The sequence below is a fragment of the Leiobunum rupestre genome, chromosome 11 (assembly GCF_980474605.1).
Source record: "Leiobunum rupestre chromosome 11, qqLeiRupe1.1.hap1, whole genome shotgun sequence".
Lineage (NCBI taxonomy): Eukaryota > Metazoa > Arthropoda > Arachnida > Opiliones > Sclerosomatidae > Leiobunum > Leiobunum rupestre.
Genome location: NC_143394.1, coordinates 29,868,828 through 29,896,535, shown reverse-complemented (window position 1 = coordinate 29,896,535; position 27,708 = coordinate 29,868,828). Strand labels below are relative to the sequence as shown.

At 37.1% G+C, this 27,708-nt stretch overlaps 1 protein-coding gene across 3 annotated transcripts; it reads left to right on the top strand.

Moving 5' to 3' along the window:
• Positions 1–27,343, top strand: LOC149922207 (piwi-like protein Ago3). Of its 3 annotated transcripts, none has more exons than XM_090163940.1 (16): positions 1–45; positions 4,445–4,518; positions 6,811–6,892; positions 10,355–10,480; positions 10,541–10,751; positions 11,488–11,699; positions 11,907–12,020; positions 13,702–13,890; positions 16,315–16,408; positions 16,825–16,908; positions 16,976–17,233; positions 17,468–17,872; positions 20,992–21,180; positions 21,298–21,486; positions 22,780–22,920; positions 27,180–27,343. In XM_090163940.1, the coding sequence occupies exons 2-16, from the start codon at positions 4,485–4,487 to the stop codon at positions 27,264–27,266; spliced, it is 2,415 nt and encodes an 804-aa protein (XP_090020066.1). In that variant the 5' UTR covers positions 1–45; positions 4,445–4,484; the 3' UTR covers positions 27,267–27,343. The 3 variants fall into 3 exon arrangements, with proteins under 3 accessions (XP_090020066.1, XP_090020065.1, XP_090020067.1); XM_090163939.1 differs by having other exon boundaries at positions 22,669–22,920; XM_090163941.1 differs by lacking the exon at positions 22,780–22,920.
• The last annotated feature ends 365 nt before the right edge of the window (positions 27,344–27,708 follow it).

Genomic DNA, 27,708 nt, shown 5'->3' with positions numbered 1-27,708 from the left:
TTTACCTTGTTAATTTGCTAATTTTTACGTTATAACGATTAGCAGGTAAGTCTATTTCATTTAATTTTTAATAGTAAATCATGTTAGTCTCGATAGATGCTTTTGGTTGTTTTGAGTCTGTAAGTTTGTAACAAAAGCATCCGTTAGAATTTGCAATTTCCAGAAACACACGTATATGGTGAAGTAGATTATGCGACCAGACCAATTTCCACTTTAGATTAATCTTATGGTCAAAGTGTGCATTTACGGCGACTCTCAGCTCAAAACTATGTTCCTCGCAAACATATGCACGTGACAAATCTACATTCTCTAAGGACCTGAATATTTATTGGAGTGAATAGAAACGACGGTTGTAGTCCCGAATCGTAACAAAACAGGCTGCGAGGGTACAAACAAGCAAACACACGGGGGGAGGGGGGAGGATCGTCCGCACCGAAACTAAATATCAACTACACTGCTGCTGCTATCTATTTCTCTTCTGGGATGTCGAAAGTACCATAATCTTTGCGATAACGGCGATACACGGCGAATTATTTTAGGATTGTCCTCCAATTTTGTAAATGAGCGTCTTTTTAATGCGTGTAACTCGATAACTACTAACAAGTAAGTCTAATGGAACAAATTAGAAGTCGTTATCTTTTATGTGTTACGCTCATAGGTCAACGGGTTCGGGTTAACCCTGTGAGATGGAGCTCAACTTGAGACCGAGCTCAGGTATTTTAAATAAATATTGTGAGCCTTAGACGAGACCGATAAATTTTCACGTTAAAACCGAGACAGTGCTGAAGTATTGTGGAAAGCAGATTGTTACTAGTGAGCCCGAGCTTGAGCTCCTGTTAAAATACTAATTACTTCGAGCTTGAACCCTTTTCATGATTCACATTACTTGGAGCTCGATCCCGAGCCCCTATTAAAAATTAACGTACTTATAGCTCAAACTTGAGCTCGACATAATACTTTTGTATTTTTAAACCTCCTCAAAGAAGGAAAACGTTTTTACCCTCACTCGAACTATTTCGCAACCACAGCATCTTAGTAAAATGACGGCATAGGAGTCCAAAATCCCAGAACTGGTGAAAGGAAACCATGCTGCTATCAAGGGAGAGAACACCGGATTGGTTGATATATGAGCATGCGCAGAGACCTTTTTTGACCATCGCCGAGAAATACAAATCTGTGGTAGACGTAAATCACGATCCCTCATGGAGCATGTTGCGCCATCTAAGTACACTGAAGGTTATATTTCGGATAAAAGCTTGACAAAATGCTCATACATTTAGCTCTTATTTTAAACTCGTTAAATTAAAATACAATTTATTAATTGAATTAATCATCATAGACGCGAAAAACTGCAGAAATGGCCCAGTGAGGCAGTGACTAATGCAATCACGAAGCGCTGAGGCTGGCAGTGTGTCAGAATTTATAGCCCGGTGTACCGGTAAGATTAATACCACACCACCGGAGGTATATCATCATAGTGCCCTACGCCAGCGTCCACAGTCCGGACAGTTGACAAATCCAGCATGGGTAGTAGTACCCTACTTCTGATGATCTCACCTTAGACGCAACCCACTCAACCTAGCAGAAGGTGCAACAATGGGACGAACAACCTCTCACACATCAGTGGGAATAAGAGTGGATGCTATAGCAACTCCAGCCGACACCCTACCAATGTAGGTAGATAGTCATACCAACGACGTGCACACAGCGGTCCACATAACCCGGCACAGCTGGCACCGGAGATCCCGGTGTGCTCCAAATGGCTGGGAAACATTACTACTGAGCCTCATACGGAGACCCGCTCAGTTTCCAGCCCAAACCTGACCGAAGTCGGAGGTGGAGATAGGACCATTTAATCAAAGCTTGATCAGAGCTAACATATCCCAGTGCGCCACAAGAGCCGGACCCCGACTCCCAAGTAAAGCAAACCAGTTATTGCACACTCTAACCCATTTAGGTCCCGGTGAGGCTGGCAGTGTGTCAGAATTTATAGCCCATTGTACCTAGTAACAGAGACCATACCACCGGAGGCCTATCATCATAGTGCCCTACGCCAGCGTCCACCTAGCCCGGACAGGTGACAAATCCAGCATGGGTAGCAGTACCCTACTACTGATGGTCGCACCTTTGACGCAAGCCACTCAACCCAGCAGAAGGAGCAGCAATGGGTGGACCAATCCCCTTTTCGCACACAGCAGTGGGGGTAAGAGTGGATACTGTAGCAACTCCAGCCGACACCCTACCTACGTAGGTAAAGAATCAAACCCTTTGGAGAGAGCTCCTAAGGGGGAACGACGAGCACACAGCAATCCAAGTACCCCGCACAGCTGGCATCGGAGATCCCGGTGGGACTCCAAAAGGCCGGGAAACAGGACCGCCGCTCCCTCATACGGAGGCCCGCCGCCCCACAGCAGGCTACCCAATCCACCGAGGCGGCCAGTTTGCATGGACCCTCTCCGTTAGCCTGAGCCGAAGCTCATTATCCAGCCCAAACCTGACCGAAGTCGGAGGTGGAGATAGGACCATTTGATCAGAGCTAACATCTCCCAGTGCGCCACCGCCCTTATGGGTTACAAGAGCCGAACCCCGACTCCCCGGTAAAGCCACCAGTTATTGCACACTCTAACCCATTGAGGGCCCGGTGAGGCTGGCAGGCTGGCAGCCGTGTTGTCGTGAAATGTTTCCCGTTTTTTGTACCCCCAAATATGCGCTTAAATAAATCATCTTTCAAGGAAATCGCCATGAAGTCATATTTCCGAGAGCCCGGACCCGCAAGATATTGTTTATATAGTGCTTGTTGAAATAATGTAAACTTTTCACCTGTAAACAGAACGTCATGTTATGTCAAAAAGCTACCTTGTTAAAAGGGAACGCCTGTTGCTGCCGTACACATCAACAAACGCTGCCAATTTTGCTCAACTAAGTTACTTATTTACAGCCCTTTTTTTCTCTCATAATTTTGTTAAAATTTTCGTCTTCTACAAATTCTGAATTCGACGCTTTTATAGCTCATTGAAATTATGTTTTGGGGGTTCAGTTTGTATTTGGGCAGTTTTAAAAATCCTTATATTAGCCCCCAGCGTCACCTGGATTTGTTTCGGTCGCTAAGCTATTATCAGTTCAGTTGATATGCGTCAATATTCGCGACCGACACGAGTCAAGTGCAGTGTTGGAAATAAGGCGGTGGCGTCGGTCAAAGACCAGTTTATTTTAGGCTATGACCAGTAAATTAAATAGAATCTGAGGGGATCACTGGTCATAATGGCCAGTTTATTTTTAATTAAAAGTATAATTCTATACCGAAAAGATAAAATGATAAAAGCGTTGCACTCTCAGTTTCTCACAGCCCATGAAATTGCGGATTTTGATTAAGCGTATTTCGTGGCATCTGGCACAGACTGGCAGTAATGCAATTTGACGTTCTTCTGCTACAATCAGTCGGATTCGTAGAACTAAATGCGAAACATCTAGATCAATCATTAAGAATATGTTTAAGAAAATAAGCATAGAAGACATTGCAATTTCTTTATGACTTTTAGAAACAAAAAGAAGGTCAAAAAGGAGAAAAACTGTTTTTATTCGAAGAACAAGAAGATGATGAAATATTTTTAAGTTCCTTAAGAAATGTGATAAACATCAAAGCTCTTTGGTTTGTGATAAATAAAACTCATTATAGTTCCCAATCGCTATTAACAATTCACTTTCAAAGGTAAAATAAAAGGGGGGAGAGGTGGGGCAGAAAAGGGTGGTCATGACCAGTTATTTTATTTTTAAGTAATGGGTATAGTGGTCACATTGACTAGTACTTTTAAAAAGCTTATTTCCAACACTGGTCAAGTGGCTAGCTTCTTCGAGGTATCGCCTATGATCCAGCGTCTGCTACAGACAAGTGAAAAAGTCATAAGAACGTTTTTTCTTAAATATACTTATAAAAATTAGGGTTGCATCGATATATCGTCCTATTTTTCTAATATCGGTATCGGCCATTATCGGCTTAAGCATACCGGTATTAGAAAAATATTTTCAGAAAAACTCATGATAATATTTTATTTGGTTGGCCGCGCCACGTATGCCAGGCTTCAGAAGCTAGATCATACCTAACTAACCTAGATCATAGATAACTAAAGGGGGCGTAGCGATAGTTTTCGGTCGCGAATTCATATCAGAGATAGTAAATACGCTGCGTTAGCGGTCGTTGTTAACTTCGCGGAGACGTATTTCCACTCTCGCCGCGAGGGAAGAATTGGCGCTGCCATAGTTTATTTCTTTCTCCTTTTTTCAGGGTTCGGGTATGGGATACGAGTTTCACATCTACGCGCAGCGTATTTACTATCTCTGATACATATATAATTTCTTGGTGTAAGTTGTAGTTTTCGGTTCCTTTTTGGATTTCATATATTTTGTAATGAAGTGATGTAATATATAAACCTTTATTTCATTCTAGTCCACTTTCAACAGAGATATCCAAATTTGTTTCGTTGAAAATGAGTTCTGCATTTAAGAATTTGAATATTAAAGGTCAGTTTATTTTAATTATATGATCTTTTAGCTAGGCCCTTAGAAATTGTTTTCATTTTATTAAGATTAAAACAGATGGAAATTATTCGATTCTCCAGGAAATTTATTGTAACGCAAAGACTCTACAGATATTTAAAAAAATGACATTTCAAAGATATAATTGGAAGGGAATTATTTGTTTAAGCATATGAAGTGTAAGCCTTTCGTCGCGGTGTTATCGCCCAACTTCAGCAGTCACTTTCGCCCATTTATAATGGCGGGATAACGTTAGCCAAAAGTCATTCAAGGTCGTTTGCTCGTCTGTGACACTGACTTATATTTCGTGAATCGCTGACGACTCGCCAGCAGAGTTGCCAACTCCCCGAAAACCACTTTTCAATCGGCCCTATTTTTAAACTTACAGGGTTGCCACGGTACCTGGAAAAGTAAGGGAATTTGAATATGGGTCTAAAAATCAGGGAAAAGTCAGGGAATTTGAATATGGGTCCAAAAAATCAGGGAAAAGTCAGGGAATTTGAATATGGGTCTAAAAATCAGGGGAAAGTCAGGGAATTTGAATATGGGTCTAAAAATCAGGGGAAAGTCAGGGAATATTTAAAATTAGTCTAAAGATCAGGGAAAAGTCAGGGAATTTATAAAATTAGTCTAAAAATTAGGGAAATGTCAGGGAATTTTTTCAAATTAGTCTAAAAATCAGGGAATTGTCAGGGAATTTGAATATGGGTCTAAAAATCAGGGAAAAGTCAGGGAATTTTTCAAATTGGTCTAAAAATCAGGGAAATGTCAGGGAATTTGAATATGGGTCTAAAAATCAGGGAAATGTCAGGGAATTTGAATATGGGTCTAAAAATCAGGGAAAAGTCAGGGAATTTTTCAAATTAGACCTTCATAGGAAGCATGCGCAGTTAGATATTTGTATCAAACGCAGGGAAGATTACCGCGTAAAGGCGCCCTTGTTTTTGACCGGGAAATTTTATCCCTTCCCCCGGCCCATGTATGAGAAGTGAAGATGGGCAGGATTTGGCATCGTTTGGCGCCACCTATCGATCTGCAGAGTAACTAGTATTAAGTGGATCTTTCAAATTACAAATAAAGGCTTAATCCTGCGCGTCGATGGCGCCACGTAATCTGCTAATATCATTGACGAAATGGGGTCGCTCTTGCGATATTAAATTGTGCCTCTACAACGCAGACGATTCTAATGTAAAATGGAATGAGCTTAAAGAAACTTAACTTAATGGGAATTTAACAGCCATATTTATGGTGGATAACGAATTTAACATTTTTTCCACCAGGTTTAACGGAAGCTAGGAGTGATTGGCGCTAGTTACGTTTAAAGCAAGCCGTAGCGTGTTTTAGCAGACGATTTTTCGATTTAGTTCATACTCCCTCCAAAGAAGTTAAAAGCATTATGTGATAATTTAAATATAATGTTCAAGTCGATTACATAAACAGTATTTGTGAAAACTACCATGTATACTAACTGGTAACGTAACTGAAAACGATGTAAGCTAGAGAGCAATTTGGTCTTCGTAGTCTGAGACAGAGGTTACGAACTTGCGATGTGTGATAGCAGGAAAATTTACGTTCTGTTTGTAGTTTGAGACCGAGAGAGGTTAAACACGAATTTGGTCCGGTTTGGCGTGCCGTCAATAATCCTTTTTAGAGTAGTTAAGTTCGTTATAGTTGTAATGGGAAATGCTAATAAGAGTATCTATGATCACAAAAAGATTCGGCCACCCCGAACGTTTCCAATCAGTAATTTTACCGTAGTCAGTCTTGTGGTAAATAATATAAAAAAATTATACAAGAAAATAATTCCGGGGATGGCATGTGCTCCCTGTGGTCTAGTATCTTACGTACGACTACATAAATCGACCAAGGAATATTTCCTTATGGCAGCGGAAATTCTAAAGCTAAAATAGTCTTGACCAGCCATTTTGTAAATCTTTCAAGTTGACATTTATATAGAGGTCGGGGATGGTTAACTTTTATTCAATAGATAAAGCTCTCAAAATGATTCGTAAAACGTTTTGATCAAGTAATTTATATTTCTGTATTATCCGATTATTTTTTTTTATAAATTTGTAAAATTAATCGGAAAAACGACGTTTTTTTCGATAAAAAGCTCAAATTTTACGAGTAATACATATTTTTTAATCATTTTTCGAAATATTAACCGGAAAATTTCTTTGTTTACATTTTTTCCCCAAAAAAATCAATTTAATCATGGATAATGATTAACCGTTACCGACCTCTACATTTATACTTAGCATACTTCTGGTTTTTTAGGTGTTGGACGTGGAGCCCTTTTGCAAGCTCTTGCGGCCTCCATGGAAAACGCTTGCCCTAATTCTTCCAACAACCCCAACCGGTATGTAGTCAAGATATTTTTATTCACATTTTTATCGTTTGACATTTATTTAACATGTATAATAATCATAGAGCAATATTTAAAATTAATTTCCAACGGCCGAAAAATCGGTTCAATGTTAACGACAGGGACGATAGTTTTCGTACGTCTGGCAATGCTGCCTTTTATAGCGATTTCGCACAAGTGCATTGAGAAACCAACGGATATTCGCGGAGAACCTGCAGAGACCAGAGGGAGTTCCTATAAAGGAGATCAAAATATCTTCATCTGTAAAAAAAATTATATTCAGTCGTCGCTAGCGCCATCTCTAATGCTGTCACGGCATTAGACTACTACTACTACTTCCACTATTATTGCTGCTACTACGACTATTATTGCTACTATTACTACTACAACTACTACTACTTTTATTGCTACTATTACTACTACAACTACTACTACTACAACTACTACTACTACATTTCGGTCATAGCACTAGTGCCACTCGATATATATACATAGATGTGCAGGGCTGTGCGAGTACTCGAACATCATCGAGTACTCGGCCTGTTTTGAGGTCGATTACTCGAACTCGACCTCGAATAATTAATTGTAGAATACTCGTCGACTACCGAGTACCAAAAAATTGCATATTCGGGTACCCGATTACTCGAATAAGCTGCTCTCTAAACTCATCGAGTATTTGTTTTTTTTTCTATCCTCGTTGCTTCAAAGTTCAAAGAGAGGTTTTTACAACTGTGGTTCATTTAAAATAATGGAACATTTTTCAGCATTGAAAGTTACTTTATACTCCTTTTAAATTTAATTTCATAATTACTCGAATAAATCCAGCTTCTAATCAGATGCTCGACTCGTTAAAGATATTACTCGAAGTTTTTTTTTAGTTACTCGACTCGAATAAGAGAAAGTTTCCCCTTAATCAAGTACTCGATTACTCGACTCGACTTCAATACTACTCGACTTCAATACTACTCGACTTCAATACTACTCGACTTCAATACTACTCGACTTCAATACTACTCGACTTCAATACTACTCGACTCGAATACTCGATGAAAATAAAATTAATACTCGTTAACCGACTCGATTGCCTAAAACCACTAATCGCACAGCCCTATCGATGTGGAATTAAAAACTGTACAGGCTAGTGATGTAAGTCGGGTAAATACCCAGTGGGTAGGGTATTTTTAAATAGGTATTTACCCGGGTATTTACCCCATGCACGGGTAAATACCCAAAACTAGGGTTTTTATGATTAGGGCGTTAGTTAGTATCGGGTCGAGTGGAGCTATCTGTTATCCTCCTTGTCTACATCTTTTGCTTGGTTTGGGCTTATTAGGTAGGGCAATTTGGGCAAACTACATTTTTAAAAGCAGTTTTATATTAGTCAATTTTATTTCTAGCCTGGGAGTTATTCAAAGATAAAAATAAAGGTGTTGCTTTCATATATATTGCTGTAAGGAATACAAACATTCTAATGTCAACAAAATGACAAAGTATATCAGGAAATGTTTTAATGGCCCACATGAAATGAATAAAATCTTTAATTGCTCATGTTACTGCTAGTGTTAAGCCGGGTAATAAGATAATCATGATGAGGAGTCTGAGGAGAGCCAGGGGCAGCAGAGACTGAACTTTCAAGTGATCATCCATATAATGAATAAATAATATTTAATAGTTATCTCATATGTAATATTACTATGTAAAATTTGCAAAAAAAGTAAAAAAACAATAATTAATATTTAATATGAGAATAACTTGATGTGTTTGTGGGTTTTTCAATTACCGTATTCTTAATTGAATAAATTAAAAAATATTTAACAAAGAAATTAAAGGTGTTTATAAACACCTGGGTATTTATGTATTTTGGGTATTTATCCGGGTAAGTACCTAAGGTATTTACCCTGCGTTATAAATACCCGGGTATTTTACATCACTAGTACAGGCAGATTAAAGAGTACAGTTATGATTACTAAAATTTATATCTTTGCGATCAATTACGTAATTGAAATTAATTTGTAAGTTTAAATTTTAAAACTAATTCTCTTTACCATTTTTTGCCCAATATTTTAAAAGGGTATTGTTACATGTTAATGTTTATAAATATGGATCCTCAATTCTTAATGGCATAACAGCTAGCAAAATCTTCATAATTATAACCATTTTTAGGCAACCTGAGACAAATAGGAAAGGTAGCGATTTAAAATTACTTCAAGTACCGCCAAATTTTGTTTTTGAAAAATCGGGATAAAACCAATAAATTTCGGATTTTGGCCAACCCTGACAACTGAAGAGTAACTTTACCATAAAAAAGTAATTACAACGCTTTATCAATCACCCTGTACATTAACCCGAAAAACACAATATAACAACCAACTAGCACTGCCGTACATTGCTGACTTTAACTTGATCAAAAACGCCCCGATGACGAACGTCAACTTTAAAAGGACCCCGCACACCGTCTATGGGAAAATGGCTTTCGGCCAATTTTCATGAAATTTGGATATGTTGTCCTCCTGATCATGCTGAACAAAAGTGTCAGTAGGCCCAAAGCCGCCAAACCAATTTCTTGGCCGCTACTGACCCTCTAAGATCGAAATAACCATAGTAATTCCGAGTAATTATCTATTGTTTTTCTAATAAACTTTTTGTCAGAAGTGTATGATTTGAAGAATGTAAGCTCACTTAGTAACAACGACATTAATGTTATTGTACTCTGCTTGCTAGCTAGATTCATTAGCTGCCTGTCACCTATCCTTTACTAGAAATCAGACGTGTTTCATGCGGGTAGGGTTCTACAGTCGAGATACGACTGGCCCGACCGTTTGTGGAATCCGTTGCCAGTCGCCTGATTGATATTCTCTTCGCAACCGTTTTTGAATTCGACGAAATGGTAGGCGAATCAGGATTTTTAAGAATTAGGAAATTTTCTTGATTTAGGAATGCTACCCTACCCGCGTGAAACGCGCGAATGGCAACTTATACCTGATTTCTAGTAAAGAAGAGGTGGCGGGCAGCTAATGAATCTGGCTAGCAAGCAGAGTACAATAACATCAATATCGTTGTTACTATATGAGCTTACATACTACAAGTCATACACTTCTGACAAAAAGTTAATTAGAAAAACAATAGAGAATTACTATGGTTATTTCGATCTTAGAGGGTCAGTAGCGGCCAAGATATTGATTTGGCGCCTTTTTGCCTTTTGACACTTTTGTTCAGCATGATCAGGAGGACAACATATCCAAATTTCATGAAAATTGGCCGAAAGCCATTTTCCCGTAGACGGTGTGCGGGGTCCTTTAGGATTTTAACGGCGGTTTGTGTTGTGAACGCGAGCAGTTGGAGGCTTATGCCTCAATGGAAACCAACCATTATGACAAAACCAATTAGGCATCGCGCTATTGAAACCTGAAAAATTCTAACCAAGAAAAATGGAAATACTTTGTATTTTAATAATAGACAACAGCAAGAAGGGATTGGCGTACCGTTGTCGACCAATACGCTAGGGGCTTCCTCTTCGGAGGCTGGCAATATAGAAACATCGCCTACATCATCAAATTCAGACTCTGAAAAACACTACGAGAAGTATATTTTATATAATGAAACAAATTTACAAATTTTAATCCTCACCCTTTTACTTCCTAGATTAAATTTAGTGAGCAATTGCGTTCGGCTCTTGAAATTAGACAATGTTGAGATTTACGAATATGAACTATGTTTCTGGCCGCCCGTCGAATCTCAAGCGATGAAACGGCAGTTCTTAGATATAGCTCTCGAGGAAATCAACGTCACGCGTTCGGTATTTTCCTTCGACTGCACGAAGCTCCGTGTTCCAAAAAAACTCAGCGAAATGAAGGTATCTTACATTTACAACAATATAGTTATAGCATATGTAACATAATTACTCATAAGTATGCTACTAGCTCTATTTCTTCACTAACGGTTTGTTTCACAGATATTGCGTCATCCGTACCCTACGTAATATATGACGTCATCGAATCTCAAATGCCGATAATGCCGTCGCCCAATTAGCTCTACGTCTGATAAACCGACGTCCATTATTTTAGTAAAAAAACCTGTTTGAACAAAACCCATACCAAGCCTAGAAGAGTTAGGACTAGGCTCAAAAGAATCCGCAAAGACTCCAATCTTATAGATGCGCCAGAAAAGCTCAACCGGAATTTCAACTATTTTTTCCAATAAACCTGCTTCTTTTATTTGACAATGCAAATTTATTTTAGAACGTGAGTCTCTTAGAACTTCATTAATTTGCAAATTAATTCCATAACAGAACTTGACACTATATTGTAGTTCATTTTAGCTCCTAAGCCTTGGTTGTTCAAACAGGTGTGTCTACTAAAATAATGGCCGTCGGTTTATCAGACGTAGAGCTAATTGGGCGACGGCATTATCGGCATTTGAGATTCGATGACGTCATATATTACGTAGGGTACGGATGACGCAATATCTGTGAAACAAACCGTTAATGAAGAAATAGACCTAGTAGCATACTTATGAGTAATTATGTTACATATGGTTATAGGCATTGGGAATTTGCAAAGTGAATTAATTATTTCGCTTCTCATGTTTAGCTGACAAGTGTCGTAGCGAAGTTACCAAATACCGAAGACGAACCTATATTTAGCACTGTGGTAATATTTAAGTACAGCGGATTTTGTCCAAACTCGGAGATAATTGAACTATACCATGACGTATTTCATTCCGTTTTCAACAAACTAAACATGCACCATTTCACGAGGAATTACTTCCACACGAAGCACATTGTCCACGTGCCAATTCACAGGTAGTTTCATTTTCAGAGCGTCAGTAACCATAAATCCTGTATTTCATAATTTTTTGGTTAATTTGCAATGGCTTTCTACAACTTTCCATAATTACACTATTTTCCAATTTTTTTAAACTTTCGTACTTACTTCCTTCGGGTGATTATTATAAACTACTGCACAATCATCTGCTAAAGCGAGGAATTGGGTTCATCATCTCTTTGCAGAGTTGAAGTGTGGCAGGGATATGACATCGGGATTCAAGAGTGTGAATCTGGATTTTTACTACAATGCGATGTAATTTCGAAAGTTGTGCATCGTAATTCCGTTATGGATTTTCTGTGAGTAATATATGGCTCAATAGTATGAGTTGTAAGCATATACGACCTCTAGCCGAGGTTGTAAAAATTCCGAGTTATTTACTCCTTAGCCCCGAAAATGTTCTCTACATTTAACATGTGTCCCTCCGAGGATTTATGTTTCCGACCGGCATGGCACCCGCGATTTGAACCCTGCTTTTTAGGCGCCGGGGATATTTGAAAATGGGCAGTTTAGATCAGCCACCACCGGGGAAACCACGGTGGTCTAAATGACCCTATAAAATTCAGCGTCTAAAAATTCCCCGCGTCTAAAGATCCTTGGGACCCAAAGGTTTTTTTTCGGTTTCCGACGAATTTCGGTTAAAAATCTTACAATTTATAGATTGTCCCAAGTCATCATTTATCACTCGGCTTGGACGAATAATTACTGGACTCGAAACCTAAGCAAAATCCTCTGTTCCACAATTTGCATCGCCCGTCAGTGCTCCTACCGAGAGAGTCGCGAAATATTTCTATCCAAATACAAAACGCGCGTAAGAATGTCAGATGACCCGCGTTCCGTCGTCTGCTCCGCTGTTTTTAGTAGAAGTGAGGCTTTTGGAATTTTAATAGGCTTTAGATTATTTAGTAATAATTGTATTGAAATAAAAATGAAAGGGTAATTATTTAATTAATTAAAATAGGAAGTTTGCTTTAATGTTTTTTCATATATAGTTTGTGTGAAGGCTTAAAAATGCCTAGTCTATTAGGGTACTAAAGTATTGCCTTAAGGGTTCTACAATACTCTCTTTAAAGTGTGAAACTACTCCCTTTATGGTAATTAAATACTGCTTTAAGGGAGCTACACCCTACCAGGTGTTAAATCACTCTATTTACGGTGTATTATAACACCATCTATACACCTTTTCAAGTTTTAAATTTGGGACGTAAAAAAACACTTAAGGGTGTTCTTTTAATGTATTTTAGACCCTTAATAAACCATTAAAAGAGTGTAGCCTAGCAAAGGTTCCATAGGCATGATGTAAATCGTTTACATGAACTCGACATCATTCAACTCCATATCCGGACATACGCCCAATTAAGAATGCCTTTCGTTCTGAGCATCATCACGGGCCCCGTCGTCATCTGTAGTTTGTGGACCCTAGGAGCAACAAACACAGCACCCCACACAAGGAGAACGCAACCCGTCAAAAGTCGCACATTTTCTCGCGTACAATTTTCATTGGTTAGACGCTTTAGTGCCTCATGCCGCCGGAAGGGGAAAATTCGGAAATTGTCTCCCCCCCCCCGCCCGTAAAACGTTCGGCGTAAAGGTTCGTCCAATGAAATTTGTACACAACACTGCGTTAGCGTGTTTAAAGGCTAGCTGCGTTCTCCTAGGTGGCCGTGAGTCGTCACGGGGGCGCATCCAATCGGACAAAACGTTAGATTATTTGGTCCCTTCTGAAAAAAGGGTTATTATTTCACCCTCAGAGGGTGCGATATTTTGTTGGTCTAGAAAGCGCCTTTAAGGCTGTCATTGGGGTTTAGTTAATTAAAATAAGATTTGTAACTTGCCCGTGTAAAATTTAGTCTCCTATTTTCCCATGTAATACTGGCATTTCCACAGCAAACGATCCGTACCCGAAGGATTATAAACTCTTGATAATAGTTGAAGTATTTTATTTTTTATTTTTACCAATTTTATTATATTTCCGTGTAGAACTAAATGTTATTACAAGAACAAATCCACTTTCCGGAGCGATTTTGAAAGCCAAATAAAAGGGCATAGCGTTATGACCAGATACAACCCTAAATCATACCGGGTTGATGATATCGCTTGGGACATGAACCCCACTAGTACCTTCGTCCTCAGCAATGGAGAAACGCTGCCCTTTGTAGAATATTACAAGTAGGTTGATTGTTATTATTTTAATAATTTAATAATCACAGAATAATCACTCATAAGTATGCCTCTGTATAAAATATTTCAATAACCGGTATTTATTTATTTATTTATTTATTAATTTTGTTTTAAATAATTCAATGAAGCCTTGGTTCCTTCAGAACAAAAGTTTAATACGCTGGTATGTCTTGTGCATTTGACAACATTTAAATAAATACGTTTTTGATCAACCTAACAGAATCTCGTCATTTCGAGACGCCAGATAAACGTGTCGTGCCAAAGACACTGGCGCTAGAAATGTAACACGCGACAATTCAATAACTTCCGCAGGGTTGCCAGATTCCAAGCGCTGGATTATCGTATAGAATTTCGATTTGGATCGTACTAGATTAAGATGTATCGGACGGCTTAAAACAAGTCACTTTAACCCAAAAGATATTCAAAGATAAAAATACAGGTTGTATAATTTAGCTAACTTCTTTGTACGAAAATCACGTGAGAAAATATTTCCAATTCGTGTCGACAACTACTATCTCGTCCCCCATGAAACCACAAGAGCGTGTAAAAAATTAGAATTCTGGAATCTGGGAGATAACCTTTGCTAAAGATGCAATATTTAGAGATGTAAAGGTTTCCGCTCTAAAGAAAACAGAAAACGGATAGTACTTTGAATCGTATTTTATCGTAAGATCGTATTTTTGCCGTACGATCCAAACTTGGGATCGTATATCGTACCGCATTTTCAATAATCGTACAAATACGATCCGGATCGTACATTTGGCAACCCTGAACTTCCGTTTACTATCTAAAAGGTTGATAAAGCGTATTTCTTCACGTTTTGGAATTTACACAATTTACGTGACATCCTTGCACTACCGAAACTAGGGGTAGCTCTAATTTTTTTAAGATGACAAATGACAGGACCCCAAATTTGCAATAAGTGTTCATTTGACGGTCTAGCTCGGTTTCATTAAGAAAAAGTCGCTATGAAATATTTATAAGTTTCATCTGCTTGCAGTCAGTGATTATTCTTTTGATTATAGGTTTGCATTTAAACTGCATCATCATTCGTACACGTTAAGTTCGCGATGACTTAGGTAAATGATGTTTAGCACACGGAAGTTTAGGAAAATATTTTATTTTTGAAAGTATTAAGTGGTTATTGTCCACCCAAATAGACAATAAATGTCACGTACATTTAAGTGCACACAATCCCCCGATGTATTAACTTTATTTTATATATTCAATTTAAATTTGAACAAATTTCCAATCATCTTGTACTTAATAAACCCAAGAAGAATTTTATCGGAAAATAGTTTTTCGAGACACCTGGTTTTGAAAATAAAGTGAAAACACATTAATTTAAATTTATTTTTAGACCAACCGAATTTTTCGAGTTACCTTGTTTTGCAAATAAGGGGGCGAAACATGAAAACATTATTTTAAATTAATTTAAAAATCAATCGAATTTTTCGAGTTACCTGGTTTAGGGAATAAGGTAGCGAAACGTCAACACTTCAATTTAAATTAATTTAAACGGGAATGAGTTATTGAGCCAGGTGCTCACTGCTCTTCGTAACGTCTCCGTCCTACCTTTCATAAGCCTTTGCTTCGTAACGGAGACAATGTCTTGTGGAAGGCAGGACGGATAAGAAACGGAGAGCCAGTGGGCGCCTAGCCAAGATGGCAACTGTATTATTTGGCACGAAATTCAAATGTCACCATAGTGCGTACTCGGGCTGTGGGGTCCCACGAATTGGGCAGAAATCTCATTTAAAATTAAAATTTCTTAATGCAACCGAAAACGTAGTTCAGAAACGATCAACATCAACTAAAAATATAGTACCGCTATAAATCGTGCGGACACAGTACGTGAAACCTAGGAGCAACAAAAACAGCACTCCACACAAGGAGAATTCAATCCGTCAAAAGTCGTGAATTTTCTTGTGTACATTTTTCATTGGCTAGACGCTTTAACGCCTGCTCCCCATCGGAAGGGGAAAATATTCTTCCCCCTTTCCGTAAAACGTTAGCGTAAAGGCTTAGGCTCGTCCAATGAAATTTGTACACACCACTGCGTTCGTGTGTTTAAAGGCTAGCTGCGTTCTCCTTGTGTATGTTGCTCTTACATGTATGTGAAACTAATAAATACAAACCCCTAGGGATTGTGTGTAAAAAGTGCAAATGCCGATGTTGGGTTTCTAAAATCGACTATGTTTGGTGAGATTTCCTTGAAATGTCTTTATTTTGTGGTAAAGCTCGAACTCCTTTAGATTTGTAATTGCACTGATTCTACTTCGATTTTTTAAAAGTTCTTGCATTACGTTTAAATATTAAATAGTAAATTTACCGAAAATTTCATTCCATGTTCTTTTGTTAGGTTAGATCTTATTTAAGCTTTAATTAAATCGATATCCCTTTTATTTTTAGGCGTACATATGATGTCGAAATCAAAGATGAGAAGCAACCTTTGTTAATTCATAGAAAAGTCTTGAAGGGAGATACAACTGATGCTGCCTCGGAAGTTAGTGCCGTGTTCTGTTTATTAGATTTCAGTTCTCTTTTATTTTGCTTTATTTTATTTTATTAAATTACATATACAGGAGTGGTTTTTAACCTGTCACCCTATATTAACATGTCACCTTATAGCGAAATTCTATCACTTATAGTTTAGCTTACAGTCATGCAACTTATTTCTGTGGCTACTGGGCACAGCCTTATGTCGTTCTTTGTTGATTTTTTACCAATTCATACTATTTTTCTAGAACTTACAAGTATTATCCTTTGTCTGAATCACTCGTGTCCCATTTATATCTTTTTCCATACACGGAACCTTGATATTAATAAAACCAAGTGATAAAATTTCGGTATCAGCGACGCCCTCGAATAAGGTCGTGCTTTCGTTGTACAGACTCTAATTATTGTTTCTTAAAATCAAAGCCGCAACTCATTTTCTTGATTCCCGAATTGTGCTACTTAATGGGTATCACGGATGACATGAGGGATAATATCAAACTAATGCAGGTATATTTAATTCTGTTTATTTTAATTTATTATTTAAATAAATGACACAAATACTTTTTCTTTCTAGGACATCAACTTCCATACTAGAGTGTCTCCCAACCTACACAAAACTCGTGTTCTGGAGCTCGTGGAAAGTATATTCAATAATGAAGAAACGAAGGATTTGCTCAGTGATTGGGGACTGAGCTTTGATACTTCACTAATTCAAACGAGCGGACGATTGTTGAAACCTGAAGTTCTAACCATAGGAGGGAATAGTATGGTTGAAGTGAATAGCAAAGCATCCTGGGCTAAGGACATCGAAGGCGAGCTAGTTCTAAGCTCAGTAAGTTGCATGTTGAACTCTTTAGTCAAGGATTATTTGAAACCGATGGTTGTACATTCCGCACAAATAACTGAAATCTTGAAGATAGGCGGCGCCTTCCATAAGCATTGATCAACAACTATGTCTTGATTTATGAATTCCTAGTGTCATTTTATTGGGTGAAAGGTTGTTCAACCATTGGTTTTACTAATTTCTTTCATCCGTTATACGTAATGTACTTAATATGTTTTTAAGGTTCCACTAGATCAATGGGCCGTGATTTTTGCCGACACAGGTGCTAAAATAGTGCGAGAGTTTTGCAAAGTGATCTGCAATACGTTTTTCAACATGGGCGTGGAATATAGTGGTCTACAGACTGTCGAAGTTCCCAGTGATGATATTGATTCCTACCTTCGATCGGCCAGTGAGCTGTACTTCGATACTGACGTTCAACTATTAGTTTTCGTAGTACCCGATGATTTTGAAAATTCGAGAGAGCTGAAAACATTTTGCCTTGAAACGGGCGTTGCGTTTCACGTTATTCGCTTGGGCAAAATTAGTGATAATCAAAAACTCCCCCGAGTTACTCAAGAGATATCGCGTCACATTATTTGTAAATTGAGAGGAGAGCTTTGGTCTGTCCACATTCCTTCTACGTTCGTGAGTACCTTATTTTGAAGTTATAGATAAACCACCCCCCTACGCAATTTCACCCGGCCACCCGCAATGAGACCTTAAAAGTCGCATGATTACTTAGGCCTGTGGTAGTGCCAGGGGTATTAGTTTAGTTGATTATTATTATTTTTATTACAATACAATGCACAGCTGTGTTATAGGGAAGCATGAATTGATCCAAGGGCTAGTGCTAGTAATTTGTAACTGAATTTGTGAATCTGCTTTCTGTTTTTCATATCAGATGATATTTAGACTGATAAACAAAATAATCCGGGGGTCTGCTCTTAACTTTATCTGTCGTGATGTTATCTGATAGAGTTTGTATCAGACCTTTTTTGAATTTAGAAAAGTTGGTAGTATGTCTAAATACCACGAAACATCGTTTTCCTTCCGCCTTGCCATCGTGTTCTTGATCTGACCCACTAGACGTTTTATCGGAAAGTCACGGTCCAATGGGAGAGCTCGATTTTCGATGCGACGAGCTATATGTTGGCTATCGTTATTATTAGAAAGAGACCGGATTCTTACTGGTTCGCGAATCGTGATCAAGATTGAGCTTTGGCTCTGACAAGAGCTTATAAAAATATTTTTCAGAAGGCGATAATGAACTAGAAACTAACTTGTCCAATAATTTCAATCGTGATGTATTATTTATATTTTTAAATTAGGTTCTCATTTTATTCCCTGAGCAACTAACAGAAAATAACCCGCGACGGCCCTAGACCACTCGCAAAATAAACAAAATGCAATCCTGTTATTTTTGCTATAAAGGAATCGCTATTTTGCGATTCTGAAAAACGTCTCTGCACCGGGCCCTAAATTGCCATAACGGACCGTTGATTAGAAATCAACGATTTTCAGTTATTCGTTCGGGAGGACGAAAATGCCACCTTTGATTAACAACAACGGCGCCGTACTGGCATTTGTTAAGTAGAGGGGTGTAACGATAGAGTGCCGTATAAATTAAATTGTAATTACGTGCCGTTGAGCATAAATCGACATTTCGCTGCGATCCATTCAGAGCTAGCGAAAGGTTCACCCGAATAATGGGTGGGGTTTTATTATAAGTGCCCCGAATCGTATTTATTTCGTTTATTGATACAATCAAAAGTGGATATAAAACAGAAAGTCTGGGAGGAAAAGGGTTCGTTAGCTTTCTCAGTGGTTTCCTTCAAAAATGAGGAGCTGTTTCCCCTATACAATGAATGAGCCAATCAGGAACGACTCTGTTACGTTTGGCCTATGTCATCTGACGTCACGGTCAGAGGAAATAGTAAAGATTGGCGATGCTAGCTAACCTAGACGTTGGTTAATTTATAGATATTTCAAACATTTAGGGATGTACAGACAAAGTTTAGTCGTAATAACCAAGGTAATAATGCAGAATCGCAAACTGAGATTTTGGGTTCAATTGTACCTAAAAAAAAGTTGATTATGTTAAAGACTGCTTAATAAGGTATCCATCACGTTATATATATCCTGTCAGAATTAACGGCTCAGCAGTTGAAACGCTTTTCAGTCAAATGAAATATATCACTGCGGGCCACTTACAAGTCTAAACTACAGAAGTGCAAGGCGGTTTAGGTCAGCCAATAAACAATTGGAAAAATATATATAATTTTGAGCTTTTTCTGATTGAAGAAATTAAAAAATTTAATTTATTTTAAACAAAAATACTTATTAAATCTTATTCGTAATCAAAATCATCAAAAAATTTCTGTTTGATTTTTCTCCCTCAATGATATCTTATTCTTATCCATGGCTTTACTATCCAATACTTGCCAAGTTATCCAATGGACTACATTGGAGAGTTCATTTTCATATATTGGGTTTACAAATTATAACTGGGTCAATTCCTTCTTTATTAAGTACTAAATTGCATACCCAATTGTAACAAAACAAAAACCCATCTTTTTCGTATGTTTTTATCACATTCATGAGATTTTCCAACCTAAATCCTAATTTATTTGATTCTATAAATTATCTAACTAAGCCTTGCCAAACATGTGAGTTTTCACAAATAGAAGACGCACCAAATCCAGCCCAAAGACTATATAATCAGGTGGATCCTCATTTTTGATGGAACAGGGCCACCGGGTCCTCCCAGACTTTCTGTTTTATATCAACTTTTGATACAATTTGACTGTGCAGGGAACGAGTAGCTTTATACGTTTTTTATACAAAGAACGGTGTTGATACGTTTCCCCGATCATTAATTTTCGAATGTATTGCAAATTATGACTACGCCGACATTAACAGCGCCTAACTAGTTTCGAGTAAAACCATAGCGCTACTCGAAATATATTTTGATGCGGAACTAAAAACATGGTGCCATCTAGGAGCAACAAACACAAGTAGAACGCAGCTAGCCTTTAAGGGGAAGACAGTGACTAAAGTGGCCATTGTCTACTTTCGCGCTATTTCAAGCTGAACTCTCTTTTAATTTTGTATTTTAACTTATAAAATTAATATTCAAGTGTAGAACAGCCTCTTGTTTAGTGACTAAAATAATTTTGACAATTTTAAATTTAAAAGTAATTATGTTATTACGTTTTAATTCGGACCCCCCGGAGCTAAACAAGTTGGGCAAGCGCCCAAACTACCCTTTAGTTAGGACCTTATATCTCGTTAACTATTAATATTAGAATTATCAAAATTATTTTAAGCACTAGAGGAAGGTTCAGCCTAATTAGAAAAATTTAATTCAATTATGTAACTGTTAAAACAGAAACGTTCAGCTTGAACGAAAAAGAGGCTTTTACTGTATTCTTCCCCCTTAAACACGCTAACACAGTGCTGCGTACAAATTTCATTGGACGAACCTTTACGCTGAACGTTTTACGGGGGGGGGGGCAATTTCCGAATTATCCCCTTCCGACGGCAGCAGGTGCTAAAGCATCTGACTAATGAAAATTGTACACAAGAAAATCCACGACTTTTGACGGGTTGCGTTCTCCTTGTGTGGGGTGTTGTGTTTGTTGCTCCTAGCTGCCATGTAATTTCTCAATCCATCTTTAATTTATATTTTCTCCTCGGATGGAAAGGCGTTCTTTAACTACTTTTCTCCGTTTGAAAATAATAGGTAATTGGTTCCCCTATTTTAGAACGGCACTATGGTTTGTGGAATTGACACGTACACTCGACAAGATGATTCGAACATTGTCGGTTTCGTCGCCAGTTTCAACCGGTCCTTCACTAAATGGCACAGCTCTGTGGCCTACCAACAAGACAACGAAGAACTCATTGACTGTATAACAGAAAATATTATTGAAGCATTCAAAAAATACATTAAAGTAAATATAATTTTAATCTCTTTCATAATACTTCTCAAAGACGACGAAAAATGCCATTGGCCCATTTAAAAGCGCATTCTTCGTTACATTTTAATTTAATTATTTTTATTGTTTTAGTCCAACAAAACTCTTCCCGATAAACTCGTTATTTATCGATCCGGAGTCCCTGATTCGCTATTGGATCATGTTCTCAACTACGAAATCGGAAAATTGAAAGAAACATTGCTTTTTCTGAAGGAGGGTTTCGCACCGGAAATTGTAGTCATTGTAGTTCAGAAGACGAAGACTCGACTATATTTAGACACGGTAAGCGCGAAAACTTATTTTGCGATTTCCATATACGCATTATGGGACCCAGAGCAGCTCTCCTATATTTTTAATTCTTCAGTCGCAGGGTGACCACAACTCCTATATTTGATAATTTTTCTGGCTTCACTCGTCACAATTATTTGTGGTTAGCGCTTACGCGTCGCAGCAAGAGGAGCCGGGTTCGATTCCAACTTGTGGCACTGGGTGAAATCTCGGAACTACTCTTTCCGCGTTGAGTTTGCAAGTTCTCTCTCCACTGGCTTAAGGGGTTTTCCCTCGAGTTCTTCGGTTTCCCCTTCCATAAAAACTTGTAGAGGTTAACGGTAATAGTTAGTGTAGGGAGCTGTTGGCTTGCGTGGCATGCAGGGCTTGCTACCACCCTCCTACGCATTGTAACCCGGCTACCCGAATTAATGGCTTTAAAAGTCGCTCGATGACTTACGCCTAAGGTGGTGCCTTGGGTTTTAGCCTAGCTGATTATTATTATTACTATTATTATTAGTTATGAGAAATATTAGAAATCTGCGCTCGCTCAACCAATGATTTAAACAAATTCCCTTTAAAAACCGTAGATTTTCACTAAATCAGTACTTGGAACTTATTTTTCGTATAATTTTAATCAAATTTATGTTATATTTTCCTTTATTTTGCAAAAATCTATAAAATCCTATAAATCGACTATAATTTTTTTTATAATTTCTATAAGATTTTGGTGACTTTTCTTCGGTCACCCTGCAGTTGTGGCACGGTACGGGTGCTTAAGATGCCCTTGAGATCTCTCTAGAGGGCAAAAATTCGACGGAGTAGATAAAGGACGTGGGGCTCTCATTTTTCCCAGCTATGATTTTTCATATGAAATTTTTTTCCGGAAAATGACCGGGACCATTTTTCCGGAATATATTCCATATTTTTCTGACAAAAATAAAAAAGTTTTAATTTCATGATAAGTCTAATATTGTTTGCAAATTTAAATAAAGCGGCATTTTTGCCTCATTTTTTCGAATCTAAAAGTAAAACTAAACCTCTAGTCTAGTTTAAACTGATTAACAATGTAACACTATTAATGTTTTGTAGTATGTTTACTGTTATTAGACATTTTATATTGATAAAAAGTTAAAAACATAAATTTTCTTGAAATTTTTCCGGAAAATTACCAACTCTAATTCTTTCTTTCCTCAGCAAATCTCGAACGACGGAATGGATAACCCACTTCCAGGAACAGTGATCGAGCACGCAGTCACTAGTGGAAGGTTTAACGATTTTCTACTAATCACTCGATATTTCAATCAGGGATTAGTGGCGCCCACACGGTACATAATCATGTACAACACCTCCATCCTCAATTTGCGAGATTTGCAGTCGCTTACTTACAAACTTAGTCATTTGTGTTTCAAACAACCATACTCCACTGCATTTCCGGCGCCTATCATGGTATGGATATCTATTTTCAAATTGACTAAATCGGTTCAGTCTTGGACGAATAATTATTGGACCCGAAACCAATTGGCACGTTTGTGCTTTTACGGCAGCGCCGAGTATTGGAAAGATTTCTATCCTAATACTAAATACGTGCCCAATATTAGTGGACGACGTTAGGCCTAGCGTTCTTAGCTCGTCACTGTCGTCAAAGCTTACACCTTTATTTCCATTTTGACTAGTCATTTTTAAAATTATAATCTATTTAAAGCTTCACACAAACTATATTTGCAAAAACATTAAAGCGAACTTCCTATTTAAATTAATTAAATCATTACCCTTTCATTTTTATTTCAATACCATTATTACTAAATAATCTAAAGCCTATTAAAATTCCAAAAGCCTCACTTCTATTAAAAACAGCAGAGCAGACGACGGAATACAGGTTATCTGACATTTTTACGCGCGTGTTTTGTATTTGCATAGAAATATTTCGCGATTCTCTCGGTAGGAGCGCTGACGGGCGATGCAAATTGTGGAACCGGGGATTTTGCTTAGGTTTCGAGTCCAGTGATTAATCGTACAACGTTCAATACCGAGTTTATAACTAACTATTAGTAACTCTGCTGCCCCATGGCAAAACCTTATAACCACCAAATTTTTGAAAAATTACATTTTTACGCATCAGTTTTACTAAGGCATGTACAAAAGTACTGTAAAAGTTTCCGGTAAAAGTCCTAAATATTTAACTATTTATGACTTAAAAAATGGTTTTGGATTTTATAATTTTCGCATTAAAAACCACGTTAAAATCTTATAATTTAGGTTTTGAAAAAGTCAAATATCTCAAAATTACGATCGTGGTGGTTAAATGGTTTTGCCATGGGACAGCCGAACGGTTTCGATGCTGGTTTGTTCGAAGAAGCACAAGTAACATAATAACAATAAGTACGACACTTCCTATTGCTTTAATGATAATTTTCTAACCGAACCTTTTTTCGGCACTGATACTCCTTTCAAGCTGTGACTTGGACTCGCGACTTACCGTTTTGGATGACTACTTTTTGATAAAAATTTAAGCCTAATATCGGAGAGCACGTTCTGGAGTCGCGAGGGGCTTTGGCTTTGTTTAGAAGCCCGCGTGCGAATCACGTGTGATAAAAAAACATGAGCTCGTGGCGCCGAGAAAAACGTTTTTAATTATTTTCATTTTAGCCTAATATTCCGCCTATCTATCGGAAACCAGATATTTCGGCTTAGCGGAAGTCTCGCGTAGTTTAGACACTAGAGGGCTCTGTGCTGAGAAAACATCTTGATTACGCAATAACTATGAAAATCAGTTTGGTTTGTAAATCTTGTTAATTGTCATACTTATTGTTATTATGTTACTTATGGTAGACGTTCACACGGGTCTTACATTAGCAACTACTATTAATCTTTATAGCGTGCTTGTATTTTTTAATAAAGCCGGATACATGACGACTAAGAATTAAAGCATAGACTGCAGTCCAATGGGTCTTTTACCATGGTTTTAGTATCGTCCAATCACTCCATGTACCCTGGTTTATCGCAAAAATATAGCCACCAAATGCTTTATCCTTCATAACTAATTTAACAACCCGCCGAACCATCTTCGTGTTGGTTCCAAATCCAGCGCAGCCAAACCGAGTTTACAACCAGGGCCATCTTAAGGCATGGGCTAAGTGGGCTACAGCCCAGGGCCCCTAGCCAGTTTTGGGGCCCCGGAAAAGCCAGCCATACCACCTCTATTCTAGGGATAAGGGTTTAGTTTTTAATATTACGTATCTTTTAGTTACATCTAAAGTAATTTGACTCCTCCCCTCATCGCGTATCATACGGTACCAACAATTTCTAAAACCTAACAGCGAGTCACTGTCAGTAAAAATCTAATTTTCAGTAGGCCTATGTTATACTTTTGAAATTAAAAGTTTTGGTTTGATTGTTGTGTAGTTGAATTTAGACAACGGACATACAAAGGCTGACCGTTGGGTATCGCAAAGGTCTTAAGAAATAATTTAGCCCATGGCCCCAAAAAGTCTTAAGACGGCCCTGTTTACAACAGGTATCTTCGCTACTCTTTTTGATCAGACGATCAATTAGGTATTTAACTAGTTAGTTAGTGGGTTCTAGTTGTCGTGTGACCGTGGCTATAGTGACTTAGAAGGGTGACAAAAGCTCGAAACCTAATTAATTATGAAACGTGAAAATCGACTTAATTTCGCAATAAAGTTTTTATTTATTGAGTGGAACTGTTCCTTCGTCTTTAGTGAGATGAAAAAATATCCCTGAGGGCGGAATATATATAGATGGATAAATTTCGTTACTAATAGTAAATCTAATAGTAAATCTAATAAATTACGAAAAATGCATGGGTAAATTACTATTTTAATTACTTAAAATATCCTTACTTAAAATATCATTTTAATTACTTAAAATATCATTTTAATTTCTTAAAATATCATTTTAATTACTTAAAATATCATTTTATTTACTTAAAATATCATTTTAATTACTTAAAATATCATTTTAATTTCTTAAAATATCATTTTAATTACTTAAAATATCATTTTATTTACTTAAAATATCATTTTAATTACTTAAAATATCATTTTAATTACTTAAAATATCATTTTAATTACTTAAAATATCATTTTAATTACTTAAAATATCATTTTAATTACTTAAAATATCATTTTAATTACTTAAAATATCATTTTAATTACTTAAAATATCATTTTAATTACTTAAAATATCATTTTAATTACTTAAAATATCATTTTAATTACTTTCAATATCATTTTAATTACTTAAAATATCATTTTAATTACTTTAAATAGCATTTTAATTACTTAAAATATCGAAGTCTTGATGTATATACTAACATCATCATACAAGGCTCAAGACACAGCGTTTCGGATCTTACGAGAACCCTAACAAATATAAAAAAAATAAATAAGGAGTAAACAAAAATATTTAAGGGACAATAAACCAATTCAAGTTTCTATAATTTGATTTCAAAAACATCCACAAAAATGTTATTACGTCGGGAGACTATTGAGTAAATTATCTATATTTGCAAATGATGTTAGTATATACATCATGACTTGGATATTTTAAGTAATTAAAATTTTAATTTGCCCTTGAGTTTTTCGCAATTTATAAGATTTGCTCATTATTTACCATAGCAAAAATCAGTCTTTCCATACTATAATAGTAACATTGTATCGTTTGTATTTTCCTTGGAAAAAGTATTTTGAATTGTGAGGGGATTTTTGGCCAGTAAAAATTTGGAAACGTTGTCATGTTCAGTCACACGTAGTTTCCCAGTTCGGCATTCTAAGTCGAGCCAAGGATAATTTTGTAACTCGACTTGAAATTAATAGATTTCGACTTGTGTACGATCGCGTTTTTTACAACCATTAATTTTTATTTTACAAATTTCCTTTCCGTTTTTCATTCATAATTATTTTACGGGAAACAAAGGACGTTATTATTTAAGAAATATCATCTCAACCCTTTTCAAAGAGTAGTCACCTATGTATGAAATGCTATTTTTTGTGTTATTTACCTTCAGGATCCGTGACTATTGACGTCGGTATATTCCCGTTGGATAGAATCCTATTTGGTCGAATTCTCAATGGATATAATCCTATTGGGTCGAATTCCCAATGGATATAATCCTATTGGGTCGAATTCCCAATGGATATAATCCTATTGGGTCGAATTCCCAATGGATCGAATCCTATTGGGTCGAATTCCCAATGGATCGAATCCTATTGGGTCGAATTCCCAATGGATAGAATCAAAAAATATTCTTTCCCAATTGATCAAATTCTAATTTTGCAATCCCATGTATTCGAAAAGTAATATAAAATTGAAATCTGTTTATTTCGTTAGGTTAGGTTAGGTTAGGTTTCATGCTTTCGCTTGTGAGCAAACAAAATGTCGGTCGAATGGGATTCAGTTGAATGAGAATCGACCATCGACCCAATGGGCAATGGGCACCGACTCAATGGAACAAAAGCATTGACGTCTCGAATTTTTAAACTGATTCTTTAACCTAGTGACCCCTCAATTTCTATGAAAAGTGAGATTTAGTCTCTTTTTCAGTAGCTGAACTTGTAGCTAAGATTAATAATATAAGCGAAGCTAATATTATTAATCCAAGCTGGTACAAACACTGGCTTTCTAAAGCGTTAGTTTCAGTTTTGACCAGCCAAGTCAAAATTCAATTATCTCTTTTTGTATTTCAGTATGCGCATGATGTCGCCCAGTATTACATCGAAGTCCCTGAGGATGACAGGATGGTTGTGTTTCACGACACGTTTTTCTTTTTCTAAGTGTTGCCATTTTCATTCTGGCGCATATCTCTTTTTTATCACTATATTTTATTACACTAATCCCTGTACCTGTACCTGTACCTTCTTTTAGCTACGAGATGTAACTAAATATATTTAATAATAATAAATATCTAAGTTGGCGTTTTTAATTTAAGAAGTTCCACTCTTGCAAGAAAAATATTATCCCGCACAAAAAAATGATTATTTCCTAGTAAACCAACAATGCAAATATTAAGTTCATATTCAAGCGTTATTTTAATCCGGATAAAGTCTACTATACTCAGTCGCAACATTAGAAAGGAATAAAGAAATCTCTGTTAAATGATACGCGGTTATTTTTATTGAGAGAACACGAGCGGATATAGTACATTGATAAACGGAAACTATAGATTCGGTCACAGTCGTAATTCCTGAAATACGTATTGGCATCTTTAACCAAACT